The 25,994-nt window shown below is 45.7% G+C and overlaps 1 protein-coding gene across 1 annotated transcript in view; it reads right to left on the reverse strand.

Annotated features, from left to right (window-relative positions):
* Positions 1 to 797: 797 nt before the first annotated feature.
* The window catches only part of LOC137432184 (calcium-binding protein 5-like), a 42,886-nt gene continuing 17,689 nt past the window's right edge, over positions 798 to 25,994 (reverse strand). Inside the window, exons 3-5 of the mRNA XM_078783926.1 lie at positions 1,430 to 1,539; positions 919 to 1,066; positions 798 to 823 (exon numbers count right to left, since the gene is read on the reverse strand). Of these exons, the coding sequence (XP_078640052.1) occupies positions 798 to 823; positions 919 to 1,066; positions 1,430 to 1,539 (284 nt within the window). The remainder of the gene's footprint in view (positions 824 to 918; positions 1,067 to 1,429; positions 1,540 to 25,994) is intronic.

Here is a 25,994-nt window from a genome sequence, read left to right on the forward strand (position 1 = left end):
AGATGAACACGAGGCAAGAGCACAGCATGTCAGCTTTTATTTATTGGTATTTCTATGCATATATGTTTTACTATTGTAGAGCAATCAGACTTTTTATGTTCAGTCCCCCATTTTAGGTCAGCATGAGTATTGGAAAAAATGACTGACAGGTGTTTCTTGTTGCTCAGGTGTTTTTTGGGGGGAGGTGCGGGGGGGGATTAACACAAGTACATGAAGTAACATTACCATGGAAGAAGAGGCTGAAGAAGTGGATCAAGTGAGATAAGTCATCCATTCGCATAGGGTCTATTTCGCATAGCCATCCATTCTATCTGCAATGTGGTACCCTGACTGCAAGCTCGTTAGAAATGTTGTGACACAATTGCGACAAAAATATCACAACAGCAAATATCTAAAGCAATGAGCAGCATTTATGTTTGTGCTTTTGCAAAGCAAACGTTTTTTTTAAATTCACTTAAGCATTCATTTTAACTTGTACATTCATACCTTATGGGGGGGGGGGGGGGATTCATTCCTTATCGGTAAGTGTTTTATTATTGTTACTCTGATACTTATATATTTTCATAAGACTCATGTTTTTTTAAATGCTTCTTTCTTTGCCGTGGTCTGTTCACTTTGTCATACACACGCCATTCTCGTCTGTAAGAGCAGACGCCATTTTGGTTCTCCTAATTGGATGTGTCCAAAAGTTGGCTACAATTAATGAACGAACTCGACATTCAGCAAACAAAGTTGGGCCAAAAATGGCAACAACAGAGGTCATCCCCTGAAGCTTTCGCTTGGAGGAACTTGAATCTTCATAGCGAAGTGAGCTGCACAAACTCTGTTCAACACAAGAGTGCCATAATAATGTCATTAATCGAATTCGATTCACAAAAATGAAGGGACTTCGGCGTATATTAAAGGGAAATGCATTACCGTCGAAGCTGACTCTTCCATCACCATTGGTGTCGGCTTGGTGCAGCATTGCGCGGAGGCTACGACCACCGGCCTCTGGGCCGATCAGCCTGCATGCCACTGAATGCAGCTCATCCCAGGTGATAGATCCATCACCATCGAGGTCCAGCTTCAAGAGAAAACACAAGATCAACTTCAAAAGGAGATCCTGAAATAAACCAGCCTCTCCAGGGTTACCAAAGCATAAAAACGCAGAAAATAATCCGATCCGATTCCGAAAAATACACACAAAGCTCCGATCTTTCAAGTTTCTTTTTCCCTAAAAAAGGAAATAACCATCAAACAATGGGAACCCGAGATTACATTTTTTCTGACTTGATTATAATAAGTTCTGCCATCATATCTTCGCAAAGAAACACTCCTTTATCCCAGGCTACATACTGCAGCAAGGTATGAGACATTGAACTTGAAGAAACTACGACACAGTTCTGCTAAATGATAAACATGTCATTGTGAAGAAGTCCTTTCCCACCTCCCGAAACGCATCCTGTAACTGCTTCTCCCCCAACATGCTGTCTGTTTCTGCCAACAGTTTCGGGCCCATCAGTTCAACGAAGGCCTCAAAATCCATGCGCCCTCCTTCTGCAGTACGGGAGAGGGTTTAGTTTGTCCAAGGTGAAAGTAAACCGTACATTTGGGATACTGTTCACACTTTGTAAGAAAACCGTACATTTGGGATACTGTGCACAATTTGGAAGAAAACCGTACATTTGGGATAATGTGCACACTTTGTAAGTAAACCGTACATTTGTGATACTGTGCACATTTTATAAGAAAACCGTACATTTGGGATACTGTGCACACTTTATAAGTAAACCGTACATTTGGGATACTGTGCACACTTTATAAGAAAACCGTACATTTGGGATGCTGTTCACACTTTATAAGTAAACCGTACATTTGGGATGCTGTTCACACTTTATAAGTAAACCGTACATTTGGGATACTGTGTACAATTTGTAAGTAAACCGTACATTTGTGGTACTGTGCACACTTTATAAGAAAACCGTACATTTGGGATACTGTGCACACTTTATAAGAAAACCGTACATTTAGGATGCTGTTCACACTTTATAAGTAAACCGTACATTTGGGATACTGTGCACACTTTGTAAGAAAACCGTACATTTGGGATACTGTGCACAATTTGTAAGAAAACCGTGCATTTGGGATAATGTGCACACTTTGTAAGAAAACCGTACATTTGGGATAATGTGCACACTTTGTAAGTAAACCGTACATTTGGGATACTGTGCACAATTTGTAAGAAAACCGTACATTTGGGATACTGTGCACAATTTGTAAGAAAACCGTACATTTGGGATAATGTGCACACTTTGTAAGTAAACCGTACATTTGGGATACTGTGCACAATTTGTAAGTAAACCGTACATTTGGGATATTGTGCACAATTTGTAAGAAAACCGTACATTTGGGCTACTGTGCACACTTTGTAAGTAAACCGTACATTTGGGATACTGTGCACATTTTGTAAGAAAACCGTACATTTGGGATACTGTGCACAATTTGTAAGAAAACCGTACATTTGGGATACTGTGTGTAGTGAAATTATACCGAAGGTGAACCCAGGGAGTGCTCGCTTATCCCACTAAAAGGGGCGTCTATAAGACCCGGGACAACCGGGGCGCACGGACACTCCAGCGGCACTTACTGTGACATAGTCCTGTAGTTTGAATGGTATGTACGCCCCTATATGCTGCGCTTGATTTGTTTTACCTATTGATATCGGACATTGCCCATGTAATACTCTGATTCTAATGTCTGTTGCATGAATGTATTTTTACAGGATGTTACTTCAGATCTAAATGATATTGTTGCAGATATGAGGATTGAGTTTTTTTGATTGTGTTGTATTGTATACCAATTGTTGTGAATATTGCTTTAGTCTGGACCCTCCTGCCTCCAATGTTGTAGAAAGGTCAAAGGGCGTTCCCGTATTTAATTCCATAAAGCATACACGTCAGCCAATCATAGATTTCTCCCTGTTCAGTAGTTTATTTCCTTATTCTGTGTATTAGGGTAAGGCCTTGTCTCCCATTAAAATGACACTCCATTGCACCAAGTGAAATAAGATAGATTCTCTTCATTCTTCATTCCCATTCCCAAAATCTCCATTTCCCCTTTCGTCATGGCCAAGCCTCGATTGCAAATTACATCCCCTCCAAAACCACCATTGAGCATGTGCTCGGGTTGGGGAAGAAAGGCGTGCCCGCCCGTCGTCATCAAGGGCGGAGCCAGAGGGTCGCACGACCAACCAGGGCCGAGGTGAGCACACCGATGGGCGTGTCCTAAAGGCCGGCGGATTGATCGCCGGAGGCGTTATAAAAGCGCGCGTGCAAGGTCCTGCAGAGAGAGAGAGAAGGGAGATCATCCAGCAGCGATTCTTGTCCAAGAGAAGAGATCATCCAGCAGTGATTCTTGTTCAAAGGAGATCATCCAGGGAAGCACAAAGCCTGCTATTCGTCGCCTTGCTCGCCAGCAGCAGCGTCCACAGCAGCAGCAGCAGCAGCGGCCACAGCAGCAACAACACTCAACAGCCGCTTGGGGCCTGGACGGCGGTTTTGAGCAGGGCCGCGAAGGAACGGCGGCTGCTAAACGCGCTGATCGTGCTGCAGGACCCCTTGGACTTTCCTCTCCCTCCAGCCATCCATCTCCTGCCTTTGCATCCTTTTGTGTACGTGAGTTTGTTCTGTTTGTTCTGTCCTGGGTATTTAATTAAGTTTGTATAAGCTAGGTTGCACTGTGTCTAAAATCTTCTGTAAATTATTTTCTTATCTTTCCTTCTTCCTTGGTTATTTTGAGCATGTAAATAATAGGAATAAATTTAGTAGTATTTGCCAACCTTTTCGTCTTCTCCTTCTTCTTCACATCCGTGTCGCTTTTGTCTTTTCCCTATTGAATAGCTGTGGCGCGATCCGGCCAACGTTCGGGAATCGGGTTAGTCGGGGTAACTGTACGACCGTGGGGCCATCCGCTCGGCAAACACAACATCTTATCTGCGGGCCGTAACAATATTAAACCTACCCAAGGGACAAGTCGTGTCTGTGCTTGATTTTCACGACACTGTGCACACTTTGTAAGGAAAGCGTACATTTGGGATACTGTGCACACTTTGTAAGAAAACCGTACATTTGGGATACTGTGCACACTTTGTAAGAAAACCGTACATTTGGGATACTGTGCACACTTTTTAAGAAAACCGTACATTTGGGATACTGTGCACACTTTGAAGGGAAACCGTACTTTTGGGATACTGTGCACACTTTGTAAGAAAACCGTACATTTGGGATATTGTGCACACTTTGAAGGGAAACCGTACTTTTGGGATACTGTGCACACTTTGTAAGAAAACCGTACATTTGGGATACTGTGCACAATTTGTCAGAAAACCATACATTTGGGATACTGTGCACACTTTGAAGGGAAACCGTACTTTTGGGATACTGTGCACACTTTGTAAGAAAACTGTACATTTGGGATACTGTGCAAACTTTGTAAGAAAACCGTACATTTGGGATACTGTGCACACTTTTTAAGAAAACCGTACATTTGGGATAATGTGCACACTTTGAAGGGAAACCGTACTTTTGGGATACTGTGCACACTTTGTAAGAAAACCGTACATTTGGTATACTGTGCACACTTTGTAAGAAAACCGTACATTTGGGATACTGTGCACAATTTGTCAGAAAACCATACATTTGGGATACCGTGCACACTTTATAAGAAAACCGTACATTTGGGACACTGTGCACACTTTGTAAGAAAACCGTACTTTTGGGATACTGTGCACAATTTGTCAGAAAACCGTACATGTGCGATACTGTGCACAATTTGTTGGAAAACCGTACATTTGGGATACTGTGCACACTTTGTAAGAAAACCGTACATTTGGGATACTGTGCACACTTTGTAAGAAAACGGTACATTTGGAATACTGTGCACACTTTGTAAGAAAACCGTACATTTGGGATACTGTGCACACTTTTTAAGAAAACCGTACATTTGGGATACTGTGCACACTTTGTAACAAAACCGTACATTTGGGATACTGTGCACACTTTGAAGGGAAACCGTACATTTGGAATACTGTGCACACTTTGTAAGGAAACCATACATTTGAGATACTGTGCACAATTTGTAAGGAAATCGTACATTTGGGATACTGTGCACAATTTGTAAGGAAACCGTACATTTGGGATATTGTGCACACTTTGAAGGGAAACCGTACATTTGGAATACTGTGCACAATTTGAAGGGAAACCGTACATTTGGGATACTGTGCACACTTTGAAGGGAAACCGTACATTTGGAATACTGTGCACACTTTGTAAGGAAATCGTACATTTGGGATACTGTGCACAATTTGTAAGGAAACCGTACATTTGGGATACTGTGCACAATTTGAAGGGAAACCGTACATTTGGAATACTGTGCACAATTTGAAGGGAAACCGTACATTTGGGATACTGTGCACACTTTGAAGGGAAACCGTACATTTGAGATACTGTGCACAATTTGTAAGGAAATCGTACATTTGGGATACTGTGCACAATTTGTAAGGAAACCGTACATTTGAGATACTGTGCACACTTTGTAAGAAAACCGTACATTTGGAATACTGTGCACAATTTGAAGGGAAACCGTACATTTGGGATACTGTGCACACTTTGAAGGGAAACCGTACATTTGGAATACTGTGCACACTTTGTAAGGAAATCGTACATTTGGGATACTGTGCACAATTTGTAAGGAAACCGTACATTTGGGATACTGTGCACAATTTGAAGGGAAACCGTACATTTGGAATACTGTGCACAATTTGAAGGGAAACCGTACATTTGGGATACTGTGCACACTTTGAAGGGAAACCGTACATTTGAGATACTGTGCACAATTTGTAAGGAAATCGTACATTTGGGATACTGTGCACAATTTGTAAGGAAACCGTACATTTGAGATACTGTGCACACTTTGTAAGAAAACCGTACATTTGGAATACTGTGCACACTTTGTAAGGAAACCGTACATTTGGAATACTGTGCACACTTTGTAAGGAAATCGTACATTTGAGATACTGTGCACAATTTGTAAGGAAACCGTACATTTGGAATACTGTGCACACTTTGTAAGGAAATCGTACATTTGAGATACTGTGCACAATTTGTAAGGAAATCGTACATTTGAGATACTGTGCACAATTTGTAAGGAAATCGTACATTTGGGATACTGTGCACAAATTGAAGGGAAGCCACAACTCACAATTGAAAAACACAGTTTTGTTCATGGAATTGATCATGTGTTTGTTTACCAAACCTCCATTATCTTTACCTATCAATTTACCTTTCTTATTCTAAGTGACAGGCGGGGATACTTACCACTATACTAACGGACCCGGTGTGTACCCTGGTGTGTACCCCGGTTTAGAATAGGTACACTGTATCCCTGCACATCGTAAGAGGCGACTAAGGTTTGGCGTCAGGAAGGGCATCCGGCCATAAAAAGATTGCCTCAAACAGGGAACCATGATTGTCATGGGGCCCACGAGGCTAACCCCCACTCTAGCGGGGAAAATGGCCTTAAAACGATCATTCATTCATTCATTCATTCTAAGTGCAAACCCCATTCTTTATGTCTACCAAATCTAACTAATCATCTTTACCTCCTTTCATTTACCTATCCCACTTAATACCCTGTGCAGGGATTTTTTTGTCTTGTTGGAAAGTCAATGCTCATGCAAGAGCTGTTATCATTGGGGTAGAGCCTAACATTATCAGAACAAAACGAGCAGCGGAAAAAGGGGGGAACACCAACAGCAGTGGGGAAGGACAAAATAGAGGGAGAGTTGGACAAATAAGCCATGTGGGGAAAAAGAGGGGTAGGGAGCATGTACATGGTGGCCAAGATGGATACAGAAGCAAACTCTCAGGAGGGAGAAAAATGATCACACTGTGATCATAACCTGAAACAAAGTGCGCTAACGGACCCATTGGGTAACATGCACATAAAGCACTCTTAAAAGATGAACAGCGCCATCAGGAAACACATTGAATTCAACTCCCCATTAAAAGATGAACTCAAACACCTCTTATACATGTCGCCCTCCCCCACGGCAATATCAAAACGAGCTGATTCGTTATAGTCACAGATTGCTTAACTCCAATCAATAGCATAAATCTATCTAAATTCTAATACGTTGATGCAGGAGGAGCGACTGCTGCTCCCTGTCCTGCCATCTGTTCCATAATGATGATCCGTCGCCACACACTTCCATCTTGAGCCAATGTTTGTCCCTCTGCCAGTGACGCTATTTGTCTGGCCTTGCAATCTGCCTTGATGCAGTCCTTGCACCTTTTTGGTCTGGTCTGGTCTGGTGCCATTCCTCTTGCCTTCCTCTTGGTCTGGTGCCATTTACTCTACCTTCTACGAGGATTTTTGGAAGTGTTTTCTGGGGCATCCTTTCAATGTGCCCAAATAATGTAGGCCTTCTTTGTAGTCAGGTTCACTATGTCAATAAATTATATTTCGTTCAAAATCATGGTAGATTAGCAAACCTATACATTTTTGGAAAGGTTATAGCATAAGGAAACTAAAAATCAATGTTTACATTTGGATAGATACCTGTATGGCGGCCATTTTGGATTTTCAAAATGGCCACTGTAAAATACATATTTTGTTCTATTTCTGCCTCTAATTACCCTAAAAACTTTTAAAAATATACTAAACCTATATTTTCAGGGACAAGGAATCCAATGAAAGTATCAAATTAGTGCTATGGGGAATGGTAACACACGAATCAAAGGTTTTGAATAGCAAAATACTGTCTTTATATTCGCGATAAGTTGCATAATCAAATACATGTTATCATTTTGTACAGGCAGTTAATAACATCAAAATGTGTCACAATAATTCATATCACCAAACATACACAGGAAGTCAGCAAAATCATATATACACATGCAGTCAGTATAACTTCACATCTACACAGGCAGTCAATGACAAAATATACACAGGCAGTCAATGGCATCAAACATACACGATTACAGAATATGCCATTTAGAGTTCGTCATCACTGTCCTGTGTGTCGTATCCGACAATATAGTCCGCATCGTTTTCACAGTCCGTTCCACACAAGCAAAGGTCGGTCAAATTGATTGGCAAATCGAATTGGTCGAATGGTCGATCAAATCGAATTCGATGAATCGAATCGATCGAATTGGTCGAATGGTCGAATGGTCGAATGGTCGAATTGGTCGAATGGAATTGGTCGATTGGTCGAATTGGTCGAATTGGTCGAATCGAATTGGTCGGAATTGGCAAATGTAAACATTGATTTTCAGATTTTCCATGTAATAACGTTTCCAAAAATGTATAGGTTTGCTAATCTACCATGATTTTGAACGAAAAAACATCGTGAACCTGACTATTGTGTTATATTCTCTGTTATTGTGTGTTTTACTTCTAGGGTTTCCCTTTTTGTAGTATTCCTTATTTTGTACAGCCGAGTTACTCCGACTGTTAGCTCACCTGGAACGTATTGTCGTGGAATTGCCCCTCGGTTAAGACGGGGATACACGGATGGCCAAAACGAGCTTTGATGGAAGCGTTTATCCCAATTGATGGCGGACCAATACACGAGCCGGGATGAACTATGCCGACTTACCTTCATGGCCGCAGATGTCTTCAACCTGAAAACAATTAATAAATCAACCAAAAACAGATGTAAAATGTACAAAAGGAATATTTATTATGGACCTGAGAACAAGGAAACGCGACGGAAGAAACTAAATTCTAAATTGGGACGTCCCCACACCAGACTTCAGATACGAGACAAATGGAAGGATAATAAAAGAAATGTCTCGTCGTGTTGCGGAATGTGGTGCGTCTTATCTGTCTCTGTCGTCCAGGCCCCAAGCTCGCGCCCAGATGCGGCTCCGGTTGGCGCGAACCACTAAGGCGTTGGCACAAACACCCCTCGGCGTGCCCGCCCGTTCGCTCGGCAGTGCTCCAACTGCACGCCTCGCTCGTTGTTCATATGCGAACGCAGGGGAAGAGAATCGTCGGTTCTGGTCTCTCCACCAAAGCTCAAAGGCAAGAACAGGTCAAAAGTCCAAAGTCAAGAGCAGGTCCAGCACGAAGGGACAGTCAAGGGAAGACGAGGCGCAAAGGGAAGAGCTGGGCAGGAAGGAACCAGGCATGAGAGGAGGGTAAAATGTCGGCTTGCCAGTGGTTTTATCGATCGTCTTTTGATGTCACTCTCCATCTCCCCCAACTAGTGCGTCGTTTCTTGGTGGTCTTTCGCGCCTTCCGACGTCACCGGCGCTTGTCCTTCAATCAGCGACCTGCTTCTAGGTAGTGGTTTTGCGCCTTCCGCACTGATTGGCCATGGTCTCATCGGCTTGTGGCCAATCAGTATGTCGGTCCTTTACCTTCCTTACCCCCAATCACGGGGAAGCTTTTTGTCCCTTCCCCGACCAATCACACATCCTCCTGTGCGTGGCTATGGCTTGCCTTGCACAATGTTTGTCTTTCCGGTTTGTTTTATCGTCAGTCATTGTAAGGGGGGGATTTAATGAATGTGTGCACTAAGGGCCTATCTAAGTGTCTCTAAGAGTGTGTTGCCATACGGGACAAAGGGTAGATCACAGGTTTCACATACAATGGAGTCTTATCCTTATCCCCTAGAACTATTTATCACCGGATCATCCTCATATGATCACAGGTACACTCTTACCCCGACACACCGCCTAAACACAGAACTTATTACAGGTGAGGTTCCCTATCACGACACCCGGAGACCTACCTATGCAGATCTACCTAAATCTAGATATTCCCATTTACCCCAAATTCATAACAGTATTTCCGGGGAGCTTATTCAATGCTGCATCGTCCGTCAGTCTATCAGTTCGTAAACACTTCAACTTCTTCTCCAAAACTGCTGAAGGACTTGTGACCAAATCTGGCAAAAAATGTATTTGGTATGTTGCAACTCAAGCTTGTTCACGGCATGAAAATAGTTGTAGTCTAAGGGCGTCTACTGGGGGTCAAAGTGGATACAGTTTTAACCCCCAAAATAGAAATTTACTTTTTTCTCTGAAACCACACACACTAGTAGTATGATATTGTTGTTTCTGGCTCACAGCACCCCAACATGGTTCAACATGGTTCAATATGGTTCAACATGGTCCACTATGGTTCAACATGGTCCACTATGTTTAAATTTAAAAATGGTTCATTTTTCACTTTTCCAAATTTTTCAAATTTTTTAAATTTAATTTCCAATTTTCAATTATTTTGAGAAATATATAATTTGTGAATTATATATTTTAGTTTTATATTTTATTTCCAAATTGTTTTTATTTTTTATCTAATTTATTTATTTATTATTAAGCTCAAATTCTTCAATTTCATAAACTGGTAAATTAGTTGTTCTTGAAAATAATTTTTTTAGTCGACTTTTACTTTCTTTATTTTCCTCCTCAGTGTGTTGAGTTCGATTTATTCTTCTGCAATGCCGTCAATATTTTAACAATCTCACTGGTTTCCATATTTTTATATTTTTCCTCCTCAGTGCAGGGTCGATATTTCCATAATCCCTGCATGGATTCCAGAATCGTACAGGTTTCCCCCTTCTCCCACGCCTCCCTCACCTCCCTCTCATTCTCCACCTTCTCTTTTCTCTTCCTCTCCTCCTCTGTGCAGGGTCGAAATAATAATCCCTCTCCCCTGCCCCAAAACTCAGTAAGGCACTCTTTTTCTCCCTTTCCTCCCTCTCTCTCCCCCCCCCCTCTTCCTTCTCCTTTTTCTCACTCTCTTCCTCATCCCTTGCTACCCTTAAACCATCTCCCCATAGAATATTATTCATATTGTTACGGTTCTCCGCCGCCCTTCTTACCCTCACCAAGGGGGGATTAATCCCCTTGTTCTTTCTGGGCTTGGCAGAACCGAGAGACTTGAAATGCCTCTTCCGGACAAGCGCATGGTAGGGTTTCGGGACCAAGTCTTGCTCGTACCTAAATCCCTGCGCCGCCACGGAAGCGGGGAAGCAAGCCTCGAACGAGCCACGTGTGATCTGGGTACACCGAGCGGATTGAGTACCACATGGCAAGACGTGCAGTTTTACGGTTAAATATTGGACCCCGATTAGAGCGGTTCTATTCGTACCACGCGTACCATATTCCAATGAGGAAATCATGAGAACGATCGAATGGAAAAGGAAGAACACAGGTTTAATTATTATTCCCACACATATATACAATGATCGGTGGACGCAGAGACACAGAGTAGCACTCAGTCAGTCTTATTCTTAACGCCCAGACTCGGGCCTGTCACACTCACACAGGGGATTGCAGGCAGGTTGATGTTCCGGCCACACGCACCGACTTTGTCGTCCAGGAACGGCCCCATCCGGCTCTCCACGGTCCCAGCACGTCCCGCGAAGATGGCAAGCAGGCGGTGGAAGGATCCTCATAGCGCGTCTCCCGAACAAAAGGCAGCCAATGAGGTAAGAAAGAAAATACGCGTCTCTCAGCACGGTTGGCGGTTACACAGCGCGTTATCACTCGCATAACTTAATGCACTGTACGCGGCTCGGCTTTAAGCTCAATCGAGCGTCACTTTATATTAGCGCGTATCCTGGTAAAATGCGCGTCTTTCTCCACTCGCGTATCTCTCAGAGTCCTCTTCGGCTCACCGCGCTGCTGGAACTCAACTCTCAACCGCTGGTGCTCAGTCCTCTCGAGTCCTTCTCGTCAGTCCTCCTGGGGGCTTTGCGCAACGGCTTATATTGATACGCCCCGAACCTTCTCGAACCCTCTCAAACCTTCCAACCACGCCCTTCCCTGATCTCGTATCTTTCAAGCTCTACTGCTGACCGCGCTCCCTCAACTCCTCACTCAATGCCAACTCACCGCCAACTGCTCGACTCGATGCTCAACTCCACTTACTGCTCCTCGTGGCTTTGCGCAACGGCTTATATCTGCCATGCCCTGAGCCTTCTCGAACCTTCTCACCATGCCCTGTGACACAGTGCTGCAGCCACACCCTCTGAGCCCTGATTGGCAGCTCGCACTTACCGTCCGCTCCTCTGCCGCCCTCATTCGGCCCCGCCCTGACCCTCCTAGGCCTGCCTCGTGTTAATTCGCCCAAAATGAACCAAAGTCAGCACAAAGAGGCATGAGGCGAGGGAGGCGGGATAGTCAGTAGAAGTAGGACCGATTCTCCTTACTCTACTCAACGCAGAACTAACATAGGAAAAGGACTAAGCTCACAAATACTAAGAGATAACTACACTATCGCGAGGTCACATGTTGCTTGTGTGACTAACTATGAGGGGGAAATTTAACCTTTATTATACTGACTGTTACCAAAACTCAAAACCGCAACAATATATTCATCTGGATTTTGAGCTATTCTTGTATCTATAATTATTTTTCTCATAATAGGATACCAATAGGATTTGTTGACAATTTCTAAAAGAGTTTTATATTTCATATAACTTTGAGAAGTAGATTTTTATTTAATATTTTAAGCAAGTCTCTATTTGTGTGTTTAGCAACATCTGTATAGGGCCAGTGGTTCATTAAAAAATTTCCATGTCTATGTTCTAATTCATAAGGAATATAATATCTAACACCCTTTTCTTGTAAGTATCCTTGAATATAAAAATTATAATTCTCTTGAAGGCTTTTTCCTGCCATTTTAATATAAAATGTTTATGTTTTTGAAATATACATGACATTAATAATATGACAGGTAATACCACCCCATATTCCCATGACCAAATCGGTTTGTATTCCATGACTGTATATTTATCTCATTTCCTTCGTTCGTTGTCATATAAACCATCACTTTGCTATCATATTTTTTTTATTCTTGATATCGTGTATTTGTTGTTTGCAAATTGTGCTTCCACATATCTCCTTATCCTAACCAAGCAGATAATAGTATTCTTTACTAGACTGATGAAAATCATGTAGGTCTTCTAAGTTTATTGAAAAAGACCAATTATACCCTAAATCAAACATATCATACATCCATTTATCTATTCGCATATTAACTACAGGTCCTTCTTTATAAAATTCAATTGTAAGCAGATAGTTAAATTAAATAAGAAAAGGTGTATGGTTTGTAGAACCAGGTGTTGTGGCTGTAAATTCTACTTGTTTAACAAAACAAAACGTGCTGTAGAATATTTTGTTAAATCACTGATTCTGACTAAGTCATTGTTATCTGTGGGGCTTGGATAATTGATTAATTTATAATGATTCTTCATATTAATATTTTTTGTTATATTATATTTTTGTCGCTCAGCCTGTGCCTTTGTATAATAATTTGATAAATCAATATCCAACTCTCGGGATAATCCAAAGATAGAACCATCTTTTCCAACATGTCATTTTCTAAATGAGATTTAAAATATCATAAAAATTTACATTATTGTTGAGTTGAAATAATACGTGTAAACATAATTGACCACAACATTTGGAATTAATGTCTTGGACTTGAAATGTTTGAGAAACACCTTTCTCTAAGAAGGTAATTACTTCAAGAGGCAGTGGAAGGCCATAACTATCGAAATAATTTTTTTTCCAACTATTATGAATACAAACCCAATGAGACCCCTTCCCATTATTTTCTTCTAAATTCATCATAATATTCTTTGTATTTTCAGACAGCTTTGTTAATTAATCTCTCATACAAATATTTACATTATCAATTTTTTGTTTTTTTTCAATATTTAGCAAGTTCTATATTTGATGTTGTATTCTTTCCAAATTGTTTAAACCACTTATCCATTTATTTATAAGAAAGATATAATCCATTACCACCTTTTAGTTTGTTTTACAACTACCTGTGCGATAGAACAAAGCATATCTCCAACGAACAATCTCGCTTTACCGGGTTGGCTTTCAAGCTTTTCAGCAAAATCTACAATTACACCAACTTCCACTAATTTGTTTCTCCAACTCCTTGTTATGTCTTTCCAATTCTTTTTGAGCTTTTAGTTGTGCCTTCCTTTTGTTAGTAGTTTTTACCGCTGCTGATATACCACCCGTCAAAGCAACCGCCGCACTTAAACCGGCAAATAAAGGAATTAGCAATGGAAGAAATCCTCCTCTTGTCTCCTTTATTGAATATTTCTTCAACATAGGTTTTGATATTTTAAATGAAAGTGAACCAGCATCATTTAAGGTTTTCACCTGCTCTCTTGTGAGTAAAACATCAATTCTTACTGCTCCTTTTCTCTGAATTGTTTTAACGTTAATCATACAAGGCTTTTGATTTTGAATACAAGATGTTAATTTATCACGATTGATTTGATTAAGATATACATCAGTTGATACTTTACTCGTTCATTCATTATGAGAAAAAAATCTATGTGATATGAGTCATAACACCATTATCTGTAATTAATCTGAAATTCTGTTTCTGCCAAAAGCAAACAATATGCATCAACCTCTCCACTCTCCCCTCATTTAATGTATAGCAAAGTATCCACTCTATTATACTTTATAGTTTCCTTTTGAGAACTCAGGTCAATTGCGTAGATTGTATAACGTTTTTGAAATGAATGCAGCCATATCCAAAATGGGATCTTTATTACCGTTGCTTTCACACACCTTTTGGTAAAACTTGTAGGCTTCTGCATAATCATTTTTTCCCCAAACAATTTACAATCTATCTCGTGGGTAAAATGTTCCATCAAGAGAAACCCAAAGTTGTTTCACCTTAGCATTATCACTCAGCGCATTATTCTTATCAGTACCTTCATCTCCATCTGGTTTCTTAAAAATGATCCACAGGTGTCGTGGCTTTCCTTCCAGAACACCTAAATTCCAAGTGTAGGTAGTGTGTTCCAGTTTAACGTGTTGACATCTTCTTTTAAGGTATGATACATTTAGCGGTTTCTTTGAGTTAAGTCTTCTATTCAACATCTCTTCCGTTTTAAGATTAAGAGTATATTCACTAAGATACCAACACAAATCATTAATAACAAATTTATTATTATCATCAAAAGCACTACCAGCCCCAAAAAGCAATCTATTTTCATTATCATTCATTTGTAGTTGAAATCGAATTTTAAGTCCATACAAAACTTTGTCATAATCACAAAATCCAAATATACCCTGAAGGGGAACTGCTACAGGAAAACTATTCTCTGCTTTTGTTTCATCATTATACATTGACTTTCTTTGATTATAACCTGGGTCTGCGGTTGTTCCCGTTGACATATCAGGAATAAAACCTTCAACAGCTCCCTTACCCATTCTATCACTAAACGAATATAGTGTAAATTTCATCATTTCAGATGTAACGGAGACATAATCAACTGCTTCAACCTCTTGTGTTCCAATATACAAACGAATACTATCAAACATTTTCCAGAAGAAATCATTTACGAGTGTAGCATTAGTTTTAACAAGAAACTATCAGCTAGATTCAAATAAGTTTGTTGATTATTTATTTCAAAACTTTTTATTCCATTTGAATTCCAGTCTGTTCCTGTTACAGCATTTACCTTATAATAATCTTCCTTTTCAGAAGAGTTTGAAATGACAATCATATCATCCAAATCATAGATACTATCAATTGCTTCCATACTTTTTTATTTGGCAATATAAATATTTAAAACTTTTGAAACCCTGACCCAATTTTTTTTATTTATTGTTTCTCGGTCTTGTGGAGATTTAAGCCTGGTGTTGGCTTATCGGTTAGGGTGTCAGCTTGGGATCCTAGGATCCTGGGTTTGAATCCCAGTCAATCGCTGAATTAACGCCAGGGGGGTTGACTCAGCCTGTCATCCTTCCGAGGTCGGCAAATTAAGTACCAGTTCACTGGTAATTCCCTGTGTGTCACAAGAGACAACTAACAGGGTTGACGGCAGAAAGGGCATCCAGCCATAAAACATTGCTTCAAAAAAAGGGGGCCATGGTGCCCGTAAAAAGGCCAACCCCTGCTCTGCAGAGAAAAATGGCCTCTAGAGGTGGTTCCTCTTCTTTCTGTTCTTGTGGAGATAGTTGAGTTTTACCTTTCTTAATTTCTTTGATTGATTTTAATTTATGAGACTCCTTTTATATGAGCGTCTTTTATACTCTTTATAGCACCTGCTACATTTCCTATGGCAGAAGCGGTTGAACCAATTAGATATTTAAGTCTCAGAATAGTTGAACCAATACCCATTAGAGTATCAATTATCCCATCTTCTTTATTTCTGAATTGATGTCCTACACCCCATTGTCTCTTAGGTGTTTGGTATCCTCTACCAAGAAACATACCTTTGTGGAGCTATGCTCGCACGATAAAGCCGGACAAAATGGACGACATCAGGAACGAAGTTTCACTGAGCTATTTATTCGAGCTCAACTCGAAAGAACTCAAAAGCACTGAATAGCCCGTCAACACCGGCGGCAATTTATATCAAAAGTTCACCACACAAAAGCCACGCCTCTCAGGCGGGGTGTGGTATGCAAACAAGTCAGCTACACCTCTCAATGGGGCGTGGTATGCAAATCGAGAGTCCGCCAGGGAAGGCAAGTCCAGACACATCCGGGCGAGTCCGGGCAAGTAACCGCCCGCCGGTTACGTCATCGGCCGGTGCAAGGTGATTGTGCCATGCTTCCGGTAACCGCTACATGCGCCCCCCCAGAATTAACTTGCACCGGGAGAGTCAGTTTGAGGGGGGTCTTGATGACCCGGCCGAAACGACCCCTGGCGATTCGTGTGGGGGTGGTAGGTGGCATGGCGGTGGATGGTCGGGTGGGGGGCTTGGTTGACGTGGGACGGCCCCGTCGTGGAGGAAGGGTCAACCGTGGAGGTTGGTCGAGGTCCAAATGGGCCGGCTTGAGGCGGTCGACGGAGATGCGGTCCGGTTTGCCGCCAATGTCAATGATGAACGACTTGTCGTCCCTCTTCAGGACATGGAAAGGTCCATCATACGGCGGCCGGAGCGGTCCCCGGTGTGCGTCGTTCCGGATAAAAACGTACTCCGCAGTGTGCAGTGCTGGGGGGACGTGGTGTTGGGGGCAGCCGTGGTGGGACATGGGCACGGGGGCAAAACTCCTGGCAGCCTCGTGGAGGACCGAGCGTTGGCGAGCCGCGGACCAGGGGCCGGTGGCATCAGGGATGAACTCGCCCGGCACACGCAGTGGCTGGCCGTAGACCAGCTCGGCGGTGGAAGCCTGGAGGTCCTCTTTAGGGGCCGTTCGGAGGCCAAATAGGACCCACGGGAGCCTGTCGGCCCAACCGTCGTCCTGGAGGCTGGCCCTGAGAGCGGCCTTCATCGAGCAGTGGAACCGCTCGCACAAGCCGTTGGCTTGGGGGTGGTAGGCCGTGGTGCAGTGTAGCTTGACCCCCAAGGCCTGAGCGACCGTGCCCCAAAGCTCGGAGGTGAATTGCGGGCCTCTGTCGGAGGAGATGTCTGAGGGGGCGCCGAAATGGGCAATCCAGGTGCCAATGAAGGCCTGCGCCATGTCGGCGGATGTTGTTGATGCCAGCGGGATGGCCGACGGCCACCTGGTGGTCCTGTCCACCATCGTGAGGAGGTGGGTGAAGCCCCGCGAGGAGGGAAGTGGTCCCACCAGGTCCACATTGATGTGGTCGAAGCGCCACGCGGGCATGTCGAATGGTGCCAACGGGGCCTGGGTGTGCCGGTGGACCTTCGTGCGCTGGCAGGCGACACAGGCATTGGTCCAGTCACGGACGTCCTTACGGAGCCCGTGCCAGACGAACTTTGCTGCCACGAGCTTCTGCGATGCTTTCCGGCCCGGGTGGGAAAGGCCGTGGAGGGCGTCAAAAATGTGCCGCTGCCATCCGGTGGGCACGATGGGGCGAGGTTGGCCCAGGGAAACATCGCACAGGAGAACTGTGCCTGTGTCCTCGAAGGGGACGTCGGCCAACCACAGGCCTGTGTCCGCTGTCCGGAGGGCTTGCACCGTGGGGTCGGCGGTCTGGTCGGCCACCATGCGGGTGAAGTCCACACCGAGGTGGACGGCATTCGCACTGGACCGGGAGAGGCAATCGGCCACAGCGTTGTCCTTGCCCGCGATGTGCTGGATGTCTGTCGTAAATTCGGACATGGTGGAGAGGTGGCACTGCTGGCGGGCCGACCACGGCTCTGCAACCTTGGCCATGGCGAAGACCAGGGGTTTGTGGTCCACAAACGCCGTGAACGGGCGGCCCTCTAAAAGATGGCGGAAGTGGCGAACGGCCAGGTAAAGGCCGAGGAGCTCGCGGTCGAAAGCGCTATACTTGCGCTCGTTACGGCAAAGCTGCCGGCTGAAGAAGGGCAGCGGTTGCCAAGCCCCATTCACCCACTGTTCATGCACGGCGCCCACCGCATAGTTGGAAGCGTCCGTGGTGAGGGCGATGGGTGCTTCGAGCGCCGGGTGCACCAGCATGGTCGCGTTGGCGAGGGCCAGCTTCGTGCCCGTGAATGCCTCGTCCATCTCTTTGTTCCAGGCGACGTGGTGCTTGGCCGGCTTGCCCCGGAGGGCTTTGTACAGGGGGTGCATGAGTTGGGCGGCGCGAGGCACGAACCGGTGCTAGAAATTTACCATCCCCAAAAATTCCTGTAGGGCCTTGATGGAGCGGGGGCGCAGGAAACTTGTGACTGCCTTCACCTTGGTAGGCAGCGGGACGGCCCGCGCTTTGTGATGCGGTGCCCCAGGAAGTCGACGGTCGTTACGCCAAACTGGCATTTTGCTGGGTTGATGATGAGGCCGTGCTGGCCGAGGCGCTCAAAAAGCATGCACAGGTGGATGAGGTGCTCCGCCCGGGAAGTGCTGGCGACAAGAATGTCATCCAAGTAGACGAAAAGGAAGGTGAGGTCGCGCAGCACACTGTGCATCAGCCGCTGGAAGGCCTGGGCCGCATTCTTAAGGCCGAACGGCATGCGAAGGAACTCAAAGAGGCCAAAAGATGTAATTACCGCCGTCTTCGGCACGTCGGCCGGCCGGACGGGTACCTGGTGGTATCCCCGAATGAGGTCGATCATGGAAAAGATCACCCGCCCCACCAAACGGGCGGAAAAGTCCTGTATGTGTGGTATCGGGTACCGGTCGGGGGTGGTGGCATCGTTGAGGTGGCGGTAATCGCCGCATGGTCGCCATCCACCACCCGGTTTGGGCACGATGTGCAGGGGCAAAGCCCACGCGCAATTCGAGCGCCGCACAATGCCCAATCGCTCCAGCGCATCGAATTCCGCCTTCGCCACGGCGAGTTTGGTCGGGTCGAGGCGACGAGCCCTGGCATAGACCGGTGGACCTGTGGTCAGGATGTGGTGTTCGATGCCGTGTTTGACGGCGATGGCCGAAAACGTCGGCTGCGTGAGGGCGGGAAACTCGGCGAGCAGGCGGGTGAAATCGTCCGCGGCCGGGAGCACGCAGGCTAGCTTGGTTGGTGCGGAGCCGCTCAATGAGCAAGCGAGCAAGCTGAAGGTCTCCGCTTTGATGAGCCAACGCCGTTTGACGTCCACCAAAAGCCCATGCGCGCACAGAAAATCTGCACTCAGCAAGGCCATGGGCACGTTCGCCGTGATGAAGTCCCACCTGAAGCGCTGGCGCCCGAAGCAGAATGCGACACAATGCGACGAAGCAGAACCAAAGGTGCGGTTGGAGGAGCCGTTTGTGGTGACCAAGGTTGGGCCGCAAAGCGCGGCCTGTTTGGCCTGCACCGAGGCGGGTACCACGTTCAGCTGAGCGCCGGTGTCGCGCATTAAACGCCGCCCAGACGCTGTGTCCATAATAAACAGAAGGCTGCCTGAATGGCCGACGCTCATGGCAGGCAGCGAGCGCCGGCCTGTTCGTTTCCCGACCTGCCGAAAGTGCACGGTGGGCGGCACGTTCTGGGCTTCTGCCCGAACCTGGCGTGGTAGTAGCACATGGCCCGCTATGGTGGAGGCTCCGGCGGTCGCGTCGGGTTCGGTCGACGGGCGTCGCGGCGGTGGCTGCCGCCAGCGGCGCTAACTCGGCCGGTGGTGGCGCCGGTCGTGGCGCGGGCGTTGCCTCGGTCGGCCCAGGGTTCCAGGCGGCCGCTCCAACGTGTCGCCTGGCCAAGAAAAATTTATCGGCCTCCTTGGCCAGGGTGCGAGGGTCCGTGATGGGTGAATTAGCCAAAGGTAAATCGTACCTGCCCAGGTAGCTGCCGGAGGAACAGCTCGCGGAAGAGGAAATCTGGGCTGTGGTCACCGAGTAGAGCAAGCATGTGGTCCATGCGTTCGGATGGACGGGCCTCACCCAGTTCCGGGAGGTCGAGCAGTTGTCGTGCGCATTCGGTCTCCATGAGTCCAAATGCACCGAGGAGTAGGCCTTTGAGCGCGCCGTATTTGTCGGCGTTCGGCGGGTTCTGTAGGAAGCTCAGGACCCGGGCAGCAGTGGAGGCATTGAGCGTGGAGACCACATGGTGGTAGCGCATCATGTCCTCCGTGATGTTCCGCAGGGCGAAGAGAGAATCTGCCTGGGCGAACCAGACGGCTGCGTGTGATTCCCAGAAGCTAGGGAGCTTCAAAGCTACAGATGACTCCATCGCTGTGTTCTTGAAAAGGGGTCACCAATTGTGGAGCTATGCTCGCACGATAAAGCCAGACAAAATGGACGACACCAGGAACGAAGTTTCACTGAGCTATTTATTCTAGCTCAACTCGAAAGAACTCAAAAGCACTGAATAGCCCATTAACACGGGCGGCAATTTACAGACTTGGCATTTAATATGGAATATTTCTTTTGTGGGGGTGCACTTACTTTTAAAGATGTCTTAGAACCAAAAGTTCATTGGAATTATGTTGAAATTAATCTAGATTTTGTTAATGTGACATTTAAAAGAAACAAAAACCACATTTGACATTTCGAAACAAATAAATTGATCCTTGAAAGTGATGTAAACTGATATCGAACGCAATTCATGGACAGTACTGTGTTAATCTTCTGTACGTTTTCCAGAAGTATCTCTTTATTTTGCACATTAGGCAAATTTTTTTTTAACAAAAACAAAAGTTAAATTACGACTGGGATTACGGACAGTAAAATTACAGTTCAGTACTTCGTGTAACCCCCACGAGCATTCAGGAGAGCACGTACATGTTGAGGCATGCTGTTCACGAGATTTGCCAAGGTTTGGACAGGAATCGCTTGCCATGCAGTGACAATAGCCTGCTGCAATTCACGCACAGAGGTCGGCTGCTGGTCCAAGTGGTCGATTTGACGCGTTAATTCTGCCCACAAGTTCTCTATTGGATTCATATCCGGGGAAATGGCAGGCCACTCCATATGCACGACACCACGGTCAGCAAGAAAGTGTTGGATCATGCGAGCACGATGAGGCCTTGCATTGTCATCTTGGAAGACAAAGTTTCGTCGAAAGGCTGCACGAGCAAATGGAAGCAATGTTTCTTCCAGAATGGCCCTGTACTTGAACTGGTTCAGGTTTCCATTCAGAACAACCAGGTCAGTTTTGCCCCCTGCATGAAAAGCAGCCCAAATGGTCACCCCACCACCTCCAGCTTGGACTATTGGCACTATACAATCTTTGTTGTAGGCTTCATGCACTTGTCTGCGCACTCGGACGTGGCCATTTTGACGGTAGACCAGAAATCTAGACTCGTCACTGAAGATCACGTATTCCAGTGTCCTGGCTGCCATTGACGGTGCTCTCTGGCCCACTGCAATTGGCGCTGGTGGTGTTGTCTGGTCAGGCGTGGCTTTCTCAGGGGACGCCTGGCACGATAGCCTGCTTGAACCAGTCATTTGTTAAATAACCTTCTGGATACAGGCACATTTGTCAGTTGCTGCCACTCAGCCCTAAGCCGATTAGCTGACTTGGTACGGCCATTGCGGACTAACCGGTGCAGCTGGCGATAATCCCTCCTTGTGGTTCTTCGGGGACATCCTGGCCTCGGTATTGGAGTAGGGATACCCCTCTGAGCATTTCGTTTCAGGATCTTTGACACCTGACCTTGAATGATGCCATACTGCCGAGCGATAGCACGCTGTTTCATGCCTTAATTTCGTAAAGCCACCACTCCATGACAAACAGCATTGTCGAGTTGACGGACCATCTCCAGAGGAAGCGACAATAACTTTTGGAGACGTGCATCAGTTGTTTTCCACTAATACAGAACGCAACAACTCTTGTATACCCGACTGTGAAGCCAATCATCAAATGCACCTGTCTGTACAATTTGCCATGCCACCAGTGATATTATCCTGTTGTTGACTTCTTGCTGCGACAGACAATCAGTGACATGGTTCTTTTAACAAATAAATCACCAAAGTGTGAAAGAAACTCACCAGATTGATATACTGAGTTAAGAAAGTAAACCCGTCAAGAAAAAATATATATTCCATATTAAATGCCAAGTCTGTATGTCAAAAGTTCACCACACAAAAGCCACACCTCTCAGGTGGGGCGTGGTATGCAAATAAGTTAGCCACGCCTCTCAACTGGGCGTGGTATGCAAATCAAGAGTCCGCCCGGGCAAGGCAAGTCCGGACACGTCCGGGCGAGTCCGGGCAAGTAACCGCCCACCGGTTACGTCATCAGCCGGTGCAAGGTGATTGTGCCATGCTTCCGGTAACAGCTACACCTTCACCCTTATAGTATGGTGAAAGGTACATGCCTTCCCCATTCACATTCCCATCCACTGTAATTATTTTACCCAACTCGGGTAAAATTTTACCCAATTAAACCCAACTCGTGTTTTCTCACAATAACCATTGTTTATTTATTAGAAAAAAGAAAATTAACCATTATTTATTGAAAAACTTCACGGAGATGAATTCTGATGGATATAATTTCATCATTGAAAGAAATCATACGATTATCTTGATCGGTCATTCTAAAATTTACTCTATAAATAGTTTTTCTAGACACAGGTAAATAGACGAGATTTTTGGTTACATATTGAATTTGTAACCAATCGGGGTTGAGTAAGCTCAGAGCGATCACGTGATGTTCCTTGCCGCGCGATTGCGTTTTTTCACATTTCAGCGAGGAACATTGCCATTCACACCACATAGGTTTTTTTTTCTTTCATCTTTAGATCCATATTTTTTGCCATAACGTAGCGCATTATGGCTCTCTCGAGCTCGAGTTAGCCAATCACCTGGGAGCATGAGGCCACGTTGGCCACGCCCACGACACGACGCAGAGTTGCAATCGTGCGTTTGCGTCGTTTCTTACCACGTGTAAACGTGGTATTTTGTCGACGAGTATTTTGAATTTGGTATTTTGAATTTGTCTATGAGTGAGTGACTGGAAGACTGACTGTGATAAAGGCAATGGCACTGAAGAAAAGAAATTTGTCACGTTCAACCTCCCGAGCAAGGAAAATCACTGATCGGAGACTCCATGAAGCCGATGAAGGTACTTTTCACCATCGACAAGCCAATCAAGAACATGTCTCTAGATTCAGACAGCGAGAGACAGAAGATGAGACAGAGGCACGTCTAAACGCCATTCAACAATGTCTGGCGAAGGCCAGACAGCGAGAGACAGAAGATGAGACAGAGGCACGTCTAAACGCCAATCAACAATGTCTGGCGAGGGCCAGACAGCGAGAGACAGAAGATGAGACAGAGGCACGTCTAAACGCCAATCAACAACGTCTGGCGAGGGCCAGACAGCGAGAGACAGAAGATGAGACAGAGGCACATCTAAACACCAATCAACAACTTCTGGCGAGGGCCAGTCAGCGAGAGACAGAAGATGAGACAGAGGCACGTCTAAACGCCAATCAACAACGTCTGGCGAGGGCCAGACAGCGAGAGACAGAAGATGAGACAGAGGCACGTCTGAACGCTAATCAACAACGTGTGGCGAGGGCCAGACAGCGAGAGACAGAAGATGAGACAGAGGCACATCTAAACGCCAATCAACAAAGTGTAGCGAGGGCCAGACAGCAGGAGACAGAAGAACAGCGCCTAAAACGACTCAACAATTGGCAACCATCAGGCAGACGGCAGCTGGCCATTGCATGGGAGAAGGCTGCATTCAGTTACAATCCGAACACTGACTACTCCTCAAACGTTGATATTGACTCCATGTCGTTCACCTGTCAGTTTTGCCATGCCTTGAAATGGAAGGGAGAAACACCAGAATTGTGGTGCAGGGGAGGCAATGTCCTTTTGCCTCCTCTCCAATGTCCACCGGAACCTTTGAAAGAACTACTTCAATCAACTACGACTCAATCCAGACACTTCCTGAAGGAAATCCATAATTACAACTCTTCGTTCCAAATTACTTCGTTTGGAGCAGATCGCGTCATCACTGAGCAAGGATTCGTGCCTACATTCAAGGTGCAAGGCCAGGTATACCACCTCATTGGCTCTATCCACCCTCAACCAGGTGAGCAACTGAAATTTTGGCCCCTCCCTCCTCCCCTTCCCCCCTCCCATCCTCCCCCTCCCACCCCTCTCCCCCTCACATCCCTCCCCCTCCCCCTCCCCCATCTCCTCCCCTCCCCTCCCCCTCCCCCCTCTCCTCCCCCCCTCCTCCCCCCTCCCTCTCCCCCTCCCCTCCCCCTCCCCCCTCTTCTCCCCTCCCCCCCTCTTCTCCCCTCCCCCCATCTCCTCCCCTCCCCCCCATTCCCCTCCCCTCCCCTTCCCCCTCTCCTCCCCTCCCCCACCCGGCAATGCCGGGTACTTCTGCTCGTCTTCTATATATTCTAAATATATATCTGTGCAGTGTCTGTGTTGTGTTGTCTTGTCTTGTGTTGTCACTGAACTACTCCCTCAAACTTTTGTGAAATCGTACTATTCCAACTTGACCCACGGCGGGAGTATGCGCTCTACTGAGTGGCGTTCTAGTTATTTTATATTTTCCTTCAATCCAATATGATTGACACACCATGTGACTGATGACGTCATAGTTGTGAAACTTTAATCACCATGCCTGCATATTTTAGTGTCAATCGGTTGGGCAATTTCTGAGATGTTTTTGAAGATTGATGGCAGTTGATTTTAGATTTTTGAAGGTAGATCACCCTAACAAAGTGATCCGGACAAGAGTAGGGTGCATCTGGTGGCAGCATTGCATGGCACGGTGGCAAAGTTTTTAAACTATAATACCCAACGGTGCCATAAATCTCAATGTGGCTCTAAAACACCAATTTGAAGTAGAATAACAGTGTGAGCTTGTTAAATCTCAGCTCACGGTACTAGTCCATGGGCCAGAGAGGTTGCTTGGTACCACTCTGAGGTACAAAGCGAGACCATTACCAATGTTTTTTTATCCTGAAAACATAAACAAAATTGCATGATGGACTTCTGCATCTGGTAACTTCTGGTAGTTAATCACACAAGACAACAGGTAGTAAGGGAAACATATGAAAATCTGTTAACTAAATTGTTACCAAAAAATGTCTTCACCAATATGTTTGTAAAGGTGTGTAATAACATGTAATAACAATAATAATAACATGATCTCCGGTTCCGGTTTCGGTTGCGAGAGGACGCTGGCGTTGTATGTTCGCCGCTTCTCCGAATGGATGGATGTACAGGGTCTGCTTCTACTTTTCTGACCTGACATCTCACACCTGTCCTGCCTTTTCTTGATTGTGGATTGGATTGGATTTGTGGACTGTGGACTTTGTGGATTGTGGACTTTGATTTGTGGATTGTGGACGCCGCCATGGCGTCGTGTATGGGGAAGCTGGTACTGTTTGTTCTCCAACGGAAGGCGCACGTGCCGCGTGTTCTCCGGCTGGATAACGGAATCTGCTTTTGATGGTACGGAATACGGAATCGAAAGGCCCGCTCCCGTTGTTTGTGCAATTGCCGTTGCACAAAAGGCCGTTGAAAGGCCGTTGTTTGCGGCGGTGGCTGTGGCGGTGGCCTTGTTTGCCGGTGGCCTTGTGGTCTTGGTGGCCTTGTGGTCTTGTTTGCCGCTGTGGTCTTGATTAGCGGCTGCAGTCGTTTGCCGCTGCGTTTGCCGCTGCGTTTGCCGCTGCGTTTGCCGCTGCGTTTGCCGCTGCGTTTGCCGCTTTGCCTCCTCGACCTTGGCCTCGTACTCGTCCCTTCGCT

This window comes from Myxine glutinosa, chromosome 8 (assembly GCF_964187855.1).
Source record: "Myxine glutinosa chromosome 8, kmMyxGlut1.1, whole genome shotgun sequence".
In the NCBI taxonomy this organism is placed as follows: Eukaryota; Metazoa; Chordata; class Myxini; order Myxiniformes; family Myxinidae; genus Myxine; species Myxine glutinosa.